Source organism: Maylandia zebra, linkage group LG9, assembly GCF_041146795.1.
Source record: "Maylandia zebra isolate NMK-2024a linkage group LG9, Mzebra_GT3a, whole genome shotgun sequence".
Classification (NCBI taxonomy): Eukaryota; Metazoa; Chordata; class Actinopteri; order Cichliformes; family Cichlidae; genus Maylandia; species Maylandia zebra.
In genome coordinates this window covers 35,408,696-35,419,625 of record NC_135175.1, presented here as the reverse complement: position 1 = coordinate 35,419,625, position 10,930 = coordinate 35,408,696, and the positions used below count along the sequence as shown (strand labels likewise).

General features: G+C 40.6%; 1 protein-coding gene across 1 annotated transcript; it reads left to right on the top strand.

Annotated features, from left to right (window-relative positions):
- The first annotated feature begins 1,240 nt into the window (after window positions 1–1,240).
- Window positions 1,241–10,651, top strand: LOC106676439 (uncharacterized). Its single transcript, XM_076888594.1, has 6 exons — window positions 1,241–1,272; window positions 1,425–1,449; window positions 2,374–3,091; window positions 4,991–5,082; window positions 5,510–6,701; window positions 7,313–10,651. Exons 1-5 carry the CDS (start codon window positions 1,241–1,243, stop codon window positions 6,683–6,685), a joined length of 2,043 nt encoding a protein of 680 aa, XP_076744709.1. The 3' UTR covers window positions 6,686–6,701; window positions 7,313–10,651.
- Window positions 10,652–10,930: the final 279 nt, after the last annotated feature.

Here is a 10,930-nt window from a genome sequence, read left to right as displayed (position 1 = left end):
GAGTCAAAGCTGGCCTGTTATTAAAATACATAAACAAAATAATCAAATAAGCACTAAGAAAACATATATGTTCCTCAACACCTACCAAATGCGCAGTTTTTCAGCAAGAAGTTTCCTACTTTTGATTGATTGATTGATTGATTGATAATTTATTTCAACATGTGAACAATATACAAGTACATTTAGAAAAGAAATAAGAGAGAAAAAAAATACTATACAAATTACATACAAAAAACATTCTGATTAATTTACATGTTGAAAGGGAGTGGGAAGAAGTATACACTTATTTAATCCCACCCCTTTGCCATAAATTATCAGTGAATATTTAGTCAGCTTCCTTACTGATATAATTTGTAATAAAAATAGTGAACAGATTTCTGATATACTATATACTATAATATCACATCATGAATTTTTTGTTTGTTTGTTTGTTTTTAAATAGAGACATTCACTTAATTTAAATATTTTCCTTTTCTTTATAGATCGAGAAGATCATATTTTTATAACTCTTTTTGAACAGTTTTATGTTTGGACGTTGCTTTAATTCCATATTCAGTTTGTTCCATAGTTTCACTCCATGAACAGAAACACAAAAGCCTTTTCTTGTAGTATGTACCTTCATTGTTTTGAAGTTACAAAAACCCCTTAAATTATAACTTCCTTCTTTCAAAAAAACATACTCTGAATATTACCTGGCAGTTCTTTATTTTTTGCTTTGAATATAATTTGTGCTGTTTGGAATTTCACTATATCGTCAATTTTCAATATTTCAGACTGCAAAAATAGTGAGTTTGCTAAAAATGGTCTAGCTGTCCCGAGTTCTAGTACATGGAGTGCCTTCTCATGCCGAAGGAAGACAAAACCCCATGTTTTTGTACAGATTTTCAAAAATCTGACCAAACCGGACTCCTATCCTCTCCCCCGAATGGAAGATTGTGTTGATAGGGTTTGCTCTGCAAAGTTTGTCACTTGATTTATTAAAGGGTTATTGGCAAGTTCCCCTCACTCCACATGCATCAGTTCCGCCTTCGTCACTCCCAATCACTTTCTCCAATATATATCGTCATGCCTTTTGCCATTCGAAATGCCCCTGCCACATTCCAACACCTTCACTAGATAAGCCACAGTGGCTTATCTAGTGAAGCAGGTGGGTCCGGTGCGCCCCCTCCTGGCCAAAATTCAGGCTGTCCTACATTTCCGTGTGCCTCGCACTAGATGTGAGATTCGCCGGGACCTCGGAATGGCTGGCTACTATCGTGGTTTCTGCAAAAAGTTTGCTGATGTAGTTGCACCTCTCACCAGTCTCACTGGTGTGTCAAAACCATTAGTGTGGTCATCCACATGCCAGAAACCTTTTCAGTCTGCCAAAGCTCAGAATACCAGTCTTTGCCACTCTTGATTTTATGCGTCCTTTCAAACTACAGGTGGATGCCCGCGCCAGCTGTGCAGGTGAGGTGCTGTTGCAGAAGGATGAGCAGGGTGTTGATCATCCAATCGGTTACTTTTAAAGGAAATTCAACATTCACCAGCAAAATTACAGTACCATAGATAAAGATGCTCTTTCCCTGTTGCTTGCACTACCACATTTTGGCGCTAAAACATATATAGGTTGCAGTTCATCGCCTGTCTTTGTCTACACCGATCACAAGCCCTTTGTGTTTTTGACTAGAATACACAATTCCAACTAGAGGCTCATGAGATGGTAACTCCTAGTAAAGGATTTTAATTTGGAGATCCATCACAAAAAAGGAACTGACAATGTGACAGCAGATGTACTGTCAAGTGGTTTTCTCCACTCCTGAGTGCCAAACATCTGTAGGGGAGATGTTTTGTCTTGGGAAGGGCGGTGTTACGGCCCTGGCCAGCTGTATATTTTGTGGTGTTCTATGTCTTTAAGAATCTACAGGTCCTTCCTGATTGGAGAGCTGGTGGCGGCTGATTGATCCCCTGATCATGTGGCTGTTTTTAAAAGATGCTACACCAGCAGTTGTCGGCGGCAGCGCCTGACAGCAGCAGACCTGACCCTGGCTTCCAAACCTTGTGTTACCCATGTGTGGCTCCTGAGATTTACTGAGTTTTTGTATATAGTGTGTAAATTAGTTCACTTGTAAATGGACAGTGTAGACACAAATAAACCACCGTTCACTTCAAAGATTGGCTTCTAGGTATGATTTGGGGGATTCGGGCAGGGTCACTTCCTTTCTTACCCTTATGTTATGGTCCTGTACCCCTAGACTGAGGCACAGAACACCTACAATGTCTCCAAAAAGTCGATTCTGTCCAGATTGGACAAGCTTAAAAACACACCAACATCCACCTACAATGTGTTTGTTGACATCTTGGATCCCACTAATGGAGGCAGTTTCAGTTTAGTCCACGACTGCATTTCACTCACTGCCTCTGTTTGTATCTCTGTCACTGCAGGACCAACACGGAGTGAGAAGTCAGCGCTCTCAGGAGGCCGACAAACCTCACAGAAGAAAGGGAGAGAAAAAATACAGCTGTGATGAGTGTGGGAAGAATTTTACCCATCTTGGAAACTTTAAAGCACACCAACTCGTCCACAGTGGAGATAAACCGTACAGATGTGACTTGTGTGGAAAACGTTTTACCCAGAAAGGACACCTAAAATCACACCAGCGCATCCACAGTGGAGTTAAACCATACAGCTGTGAGTTGTGTGGAAAGTCTTTTACCCACCCTGCAAGCTTAAAAACACACCAAGTCATCCACGGTGGAGTTAAACCATACAGCTGTGAGTTATGTGGAAAGTCTTTTACCCACTCTGCAAGCTTAAAAACACACCAAGTCATCCACAGTGGAGTTAAACCATACAGTTGTGAGTTGTGTGGTAAAGCTTTTACTTGCAGTGGTAACTTACAGCGTCATCAACTCATCCACTCTGGAATCAAGGCGTACAGCTGTGGTCAATGCGGTAAAGCTTTTGCTCGGAGTAGCACCTTACAACGTCACCAAGTCACTCACTCTGGATTTAAACCGTACAGCTGCGACTTGTGTGGAAAGTCTTTTAACGATCCTGCAGACTTGAAAAAACACCAACTCATCCACAGTGGAGTTAAAGTGTACATAGGTGAGTTTTTTGTAAAGTCTTTTACCCAGGCTGGAGGCTTAAAAAGATACCAGTTCATCCACAGTGGACTTTAAGCGTATCCTTAGACTGGGGCTGAAAATAAAGTGGGGCTTGTACGCTCTTTTTGTTTGCCATTTTTTTTTTGCTCATTGTGTTTTGTAGGTTTCCTTCAGCTTTTGGTTGGCAGCTTTCTTGTGGTGTAATGGGTAAACTAGCTGTAATTACTTTGATGTGTGTTATTTTGCACATCAACCCACCATGGCTAAGTTGGATCGATGCACCAAGGCAGATTTGTTGTTGGTGGCAAATTTTTTAATGTTGGTGTCCTCTTGAATCCAAAAAAGCAGAAATTAAGCAGTGTCTGGCAGAGCAGATGGTGGAAAAAGGGGTAATTGCGAAGGTGAAACTTCGACCGGTTGATGCGTCTGGAGGTTTGGTGGTGGATGGAGGCTCCTGCTGCCGTTCAAGTCCCAAACATTATCCTGGCCAGACAATTACCAGAATTGATTACGGATGATCTTAAGCTTGCCCTTTGCCTGAAAGAGGTGGAGCTTTAGGCTAAAGCCAAAGAAGTTGAGCTACTGCATCTCCGAATAAGGCCTATGGAGCAATGTTACCTCTACCCCATTGAGTAAAAATGTGAGTAAAACTTGACTGATTCTCCTCTGACCAGTTTGATGCAAGAAAGCAAATTGCCTTAGTGCCACCTTTCAGAGAAAGTAAGGTTGACTCTTACTTTAATGCCTTTGAACGCATCGCAACCACTTTAAAATGGCCCAAGGACGTGTGGAGTTTGTTGTTGCAGTACAAATTGGTGGGGAAAGCACAAGAAGTGTGCACGAGCTTATCCATTGATCACAGTCGGGATTGTGAAATTGTGAAATCCACTATTTTAGTGTTTTCTGAGTTAGTTCATGAGGCATGTTGCCAAATGTTTCGGTCCTGCGAAAAATCTGCCAACCAAACACATGTAGATAAGTTTGATAAGTAGTTAGGTGCAAGTAAAGTGAAGGATTTTACTTAGCTAAGACAATTGGTTCTGTTGGAAGAATTCAAAACGTGTCTTCCAAAAAATGTTGTTATGTACCTCAATGAGCAAAAGGTGGATTCAGCTGCTGTTCTCGCAGATGAGTTTCTGTTGACCCATTGCGCTACATTTTCAGCTGTGTGAATATACTCCGTTGTCTGCGCCTGCGAGGAGCTTAAGGGTTTCTCCTGCACATCAAACACACCCTGATCCAGTTCCCATGAATGTTCGTGAATGCTTTTATTGCCATGACACCAGCCATGTCATTGCTAATTGTCTATCACTTCGTCCCTAAGAGCAAACTCAAACCTGGAGAAAGCCAAAGAGTGTTGGTTTTCTCCAGGTTTGAGTCGGTTGGTCTCTATGCCTAATCCCGTCGGATCCTCCGGACCTTTCTTTTCAAAAGCGTTCGCCTCACCTACTGGAAAAGAGGAGGATCGTGTGCTGATTGTGATTTTGTGTGACACTGGGGCTACCAAGTCTCTCATTTTGGATAGCGCGTTGCCTTTTTCTAGTAACTCGTTTTGTGGTGCTGATGCTCTCGTGTGGGGAGTGGATATGTATGTGTGTGTCACGGGCTCCGCTACACAGCGTTTTCCTACAGTCACCTCTCGTTTCGGGCCCGGTAGCAATTGGGGTGCGCCCTCGCTTGCACGTACAGGCAGTTACTATTATTCTGGGGAATGATCTAGCAAATGGAAAGATTTTCCCAATCTCCGAGGTAATTGAAAACCCCATCGATGATTTGGTTTTTGTTTCTGAATCTGCTGCTGGCAGTCTGCCCTCTGTTTTCCCTGCCTGTGTCGTCACATGTGTGTATAAGCGCAGATACAGTGATGTTGATTTGTCTGACTCTTTCCTGTGTTCTGAAGATGATCCTGTGAAAGCTGAGCCACCTGTGGAAAAAGAAGAAAAATGTGTGTCTGATAGCCTGCTACCTGCTACACCTGACCTGTCTATTGAGGCAAGTAAAGCAGATTTTGTCCATGTGCAACAGAATGATCCAACTCTGGCCAAATGTTTACTTGCTGTAAATTCCAACGAGCAAACCCCCATGTTTACAGCATTGGCAACAACGTGTTAATGCGTAAATGGCACCCTCCCTCATCAAGTGATCTTGGGTGGAATGTATTTCAACAGGTAGTTGTATCACAAAGGTTTCGACCCCAAGTAATCAGTCTTGCACATGACAGGTCCTGTACCCCTAGACTGGGGCACAGCACACCTACAGTGTCTCCAAAAAGTTGATTCTGTCCAGATTGGACAAGCTTAAAAACACACCAAGTAATCCACCTACAATGTGTTTGTTGACATCTTGGATCCCACTAATGGAGGCAGTTTCAGTTTAGTCCATGACTGCATTTCACTCACTGCCTCTGTTTGTATCTCAGTCACTGCAGGACCAACACGGAGCGAGAAGTCAGCGCTCTCAGGAGGCCGACAAACCTCACAGAATAAAGGGAGAGAAAAAATACAGCTGTGATGAGTGTGGGAAGAATTTTACCCATCTTGGAAACTTTAAAGCACACCAACTGGTCCACAGTGGAGATAAACCGTACAGATGTGACTTGTGTGGGAAGAATTTTACCCAGCAAGGACACCTAAAATCACACCAAGTCATTCACAGTGGAGTTAAACCATACAGCTGTGAGTTGTGTGGAAAGTCTTATACCCATCCTGGAAGGTTAAAAACACACAAACTCATCCACAGTGAAGAGAAAGCGTACAGCTGTGAGTTGTGTGGTAAAGCTTTTACTTGCAGTGGTAACTTACAGCGTCATCAAGTTGCTCACTTTGGAATTAAGGCGTACAACTGTGATCAGTGTGGAAAAACTTTTGCTTGTAGTGGCCGCTTACAACGTCATCAATTTACCCACTCTGGAATCAAGGCGTACAACTGTGATCAGTGTGGAAAAACTTTTTCTTGCAGTAGCCACTTACAACGTCATCAAGTTACTCACTCTGGATTTAAAGCATACAGCTGCGACTTGTGTGGAAAGTCTTTTAATGATCCTGGAAACTTGAAAAAACACCAACTCATCCACAGTGGAGTTAAATCGTACATGTGTGAGTTGTGTGGAAAGTCTTTTACCCAGGCTGGAAACTTAAAAAGACACCAAGTCATCCACAGTGGAGTTAAACCATACAGTTGTGAGTTGTGTGGTAAAGCTTTTAGTTGCAGTAGCACCTTAAGACATCATCAAGTTACTCACTCTGGAATCAAGGCGTACAGCTGTGATCAGTGTGGTAAAGCTTTTGCTTTCAGTAGCACCTTACGACATCATCAAGTTACTCACTCTGGAATTAAGGCGTACAGCTGTGGCATTTGTGGAAAAACTTTCAGGACGCTAGGTTACCGCAATATTCACGTACGGATTCACACCAGACATGATGTTTACTCCTGTGATCTGTGTGGCAAACTGTTTACAACATATCCACACTTGCAACGCCACAAACTTACCCACACTGAGGAGAGACCTTATAAATGTGACCTGTGTGAAAAGGCTTTTAAAGAGCCACGTTTCCTGAGATTTCACCGTCAGATCCACACCAGAAAGAGACTATAAGTGCAGTTACTGTGAGGTATGTATTTGTATTTGTACTGTTGCCGCTATTTTGAAGTATTACGTGAATGAAGTTTAACCCTCTCAAGGCAGCCGTTGCCGATTTGCAACAGTTAAAAACTAACAACCTGATTACCCCACATACATATTTTATGAGTTTTTTTTACACAGAAGTACCACTGCAGGACTTGGTTGTGCATTAGCAACAAAAAGTTTAATTTGAGCCTGAGAGGGTTAATTTCAAAGCTAAATTAGACATGAAAACTTTATGGACAGAATATTGAGTCAAATCGGATACAAATCTCCTGAAACTTGTTGGAAAAAGTAAAGTTTTAAAAGCTCCTCCCCTTTCTCTCTGTCTGACATTCACAATCCAATGGATGCATCGGAGAGCAGCTTGGGGTCAGTATCTTGTGGCATGCAGAGTAGAACATCCAGGGGTTTAACCACCAATCTTCCCATTAAGTAGATTACCTAGAAATGAAGTCATTTTCGCCCAGTAAGCTGAGCGTTATAATGTAAACAGTAAAATGTGGATGTTTGCAGAAATGCTCTTTATTTCAGGCAATATTCGGGATAAAAATGTTGAAGGAATTGCCTGACCTTCACTGTCTGTGTGTCTTTGTTTAGAAGCAGAGCGACACAGATGGATCCAGTTCTCCACCCTGTCGTCACTGTGGTGGTGGGAAAGCGTTTCAGTCAGCAATGGAGTGTAAAACGACATCAACGTACACAGAGTGGTGACAAAATGAGCTACTGCAAAGAATGTGGGAAAAGCTTCCCCACATCAAGTGAATTAAAAAGACATGAATTCTGTCACAGTGGGGTTAAAAAGCAGCTTCAAGAATCTCAGTTCATACTCCAAACATGAACGATCCCACGCTGTAAATAGTTTTACTCTTACTAATGTGCAAAAACATTCACTTCATTTTCTGCTCTGTGCAAACATCAGCGTGATCATGCAGGACTGAAATCATTGGATCACAATGGATCTGAAGAGACAGTGAATAATCCTGGATGTTAAATTTATGAATCTGCAAGTATAGATATCTACGCCAAGATTTTTTCCTTTTCTTACAACCACTGATCAATGGCCATGAGTACCATTCGCAGAGAATAGGGATATACGTGAAAATGGAACGACCATCTCTGAATCGAGGAGGGGGCCTAAGGGTACATCTTTCACCATCTTACAACGCTATGATTGCAGCCATTCCCCAACTCTCTGTGAATGGTACTCATGGCCATTGATCAGTGGGTTTTGGTCAGTGGTTGTTGATCAATGGTCATGAGAATTTGCATAATTAAGATTAAGGAACTGACCTCCCAGCCCATTTTTCCTTCAGTGGGCTGTTTTCAGTCATTATTTAAATGTACTGTTTATAAGGTTGGGGAAACCTGCAGTCAGCTGAGACTGAAGACGTCACTTGGGTGAGTGACGAAACGTTTCTCCCACAAAACGCTACGTCCAGATGAACAGAATCAACTTTTGGAGATTTACTTTCCTGGATGATTGAGCGTGCATCAAGACGTTAGTAGAATTTAGTACTTTAATTTTTATGTAGCAATGGTATCTGTTATACAGAACTGATACTGCAGCAGTCCTCGCCCGTAAGTTTAATACATATTTAAAGATTTAATTTGTGCAGTATTTGCTTTTTTTGATAACCAGCCAGGGGCGGATCTAGAAGGGTGGCATGGGGTGGCAAGTGCCACCCTAAAATGATCCCTTGCCACCCCAAGTGCTACCCCAGTTTTGCATATGACAGTGTTGTTTATTAAAATAAGATAGCATTAACACTTTAAGCGTAGTTACTGTCAACAGTGAATATAAATGCTAAAACTGAATATATTCTATAGTGTTACCCCCCCTTCACCAGTAACAAATGGTTCAGCCCACAGCAGGACCGGCTTTTTTCTTGTTTTCAGTAGCCAGCGATGCTTATGATTGTGTCGGAGCACAGTTTGAATAACACCATGGGAATTTCAGATTTCACACAGGTGGTCGGTTGTTACACTCTGGAAATGGAAGCAAGGTGAGTGTTATTAACCCTCTGTGGTCCACGGACACGCTGCACCTCCAAATCACATGACTGATGTAAGCTGACACAGCAACAAGCTGCAGCCACGCTGAGTCTCTATTTCAGCCCATATTGAAAGTTCGGACTTCAAAGTTTTTTAATTTTAATTACAGGCCAGTAAATCCAGAGTTATGATCATATATATCAGCCACGCTTTTTTTCTAAACACTGTCGTCACATTTTTATGTGTGTGTTTTTTAAGCGTTTTCTAAAGACTGCGCGAAAACAGTAAAGAAAGGGGGAAAAAAAGCCACCTGTTTCCTATCGGGGGAAAAATGTACCATGTCGACCAATTTTAAAAAAAAAAAGGCAACACGTAGGATTTGGTTGTTTAGGAAGAGGGAGAGTTTTGGGAGCAACGGCAGCGAGACAGTGAGAGAGAGAGGGTTTTTAGATGTGGGAGATTTGTGACGTTTAGTGTGGAGTGTATAGTTAGTGTGTTGTGTTGTCTTGTGTAGTTAGTTTGTTGTGTAGTCGTTTTGTTTTGTGTGTCAGTGAGGGCACTAATGAATGTCACAAAGGCACATTTGCAATGTAAACACTGCCACTAAGGAGAAAACCAGCGGAGTGATACACCTCCTGTTGTCAGGCCTGCCGGTTTGTCCCTGTGCTGTTCTCCTGTCTCTTGGTGGAAAAACTTTTTTTTTAACTGGCACACATCATTTGTGGGGCATCTTAGTGCAACACCTGATTGTTCTCTCATTTTAGTTTTAGTAATACTTTTAAATGGTTGTACAAAATGGAAAAAAAAAACCGGCAAGTGTATTGGCTGCATTTTTAGATAGATAGTTGTATATGTTTACAATATGTACAATTTATATTTGCATTTCAAGTTATGAAAATTTACTCAACATGTCTGTTTTTTTTTTTTTTTGTTTGTTTTTTACAGTAAAAAATACTACTAGGATTTTAAGTTCTTTGTGTGATTTCAGATCACTAATACTATTGCAGTATGTCAGTGAAAAAAACAACTAAATTCAGTTGAGCTGAAAAGAATGACACCAAACAAGGCAACGGGGGAAATAAAATAAAACAATTTGAGGGTGAAATACAAACGTAAACTCAAAAGGAGTCAAACATGGCCGGTTGTATTTCAGACCTCAGTGGGTTCATCCAACAAATCATGAAAAATTAGGTTTAAATTTTTGTTCATGACGGTTTAAGCTGTAACAATGTGATTGTTTTCTAACAAAAAACAGTGAAACTTAAGTTAGACCTGTGTTTGTAAAGCAACCGCCCCATGTTGTGTAGCTTTCTGGATTTTATACTTATTGGGCTACATATGTATTTATTATACAGGCTGTACAGTACATACAATCAAACTCACTTGTTTTATGTAACTAAAGTGTTTAATTATGTGGGCTACAGACAATAATTGAGTTACAGACTATATTTATATGAAAAACGTGTGTACTTACTGCATTTGACTCATTTTAACCATATGTAACCACCTGCGTATGTGTTTGACAAAAAGAAGACTTTGATTTTGCCACCCCATTTGATTTCTATGCCACCCTAAGAAAATTTCTCTAGATCCACCCCTGTAACCAGCTAACACTTATAATTAGAGGCCTCGTGAGTCATTATTATTATTATTGTATATTAAATGAGAGAAACTACATTTCTCAAAGAGAACACTATGATTTGTTGTTATGAGTATTAGGAGATAATTAACATTGATTTGTACCATTACAATAATCCAGCTGGAGTTTCATCATTTTGGATTTTAATCAATGATTAATTTTATTATTTTCTGTTTTTAATTTGTTGGATTTTTTTATTGCTCTGTTGTGAAAGCTCAAGTTATTAGTTGTATTCAATGAACTCTGTAAAGTTTGTCTTACAAAACAGTTTGGTGTGAAAAATAAAGAAATGGTTTCATAGGTAATTATTTGAGCCACGATTTCCCTTCCTGTATTTCAGAGTAAAGCCTGAGGTGACAAATGAAAAATTATTTACAGTCAGAGTCAGATGAACCTTTTTCAAATGGAGGTTTATCAGAGGAGGAGACTTGGCTGTTTTCTTTTCCCTCACAAATAAACTGAAAAACAAATAAAATGCCAACACAGATTAGTTTTTAGTTTACCGTCCGAGGAATATGTATATGTAAATGTATATTTATTACCGCTAATCATTTTAAAGCTCAGTTTATAGGGCTGTCAAAATT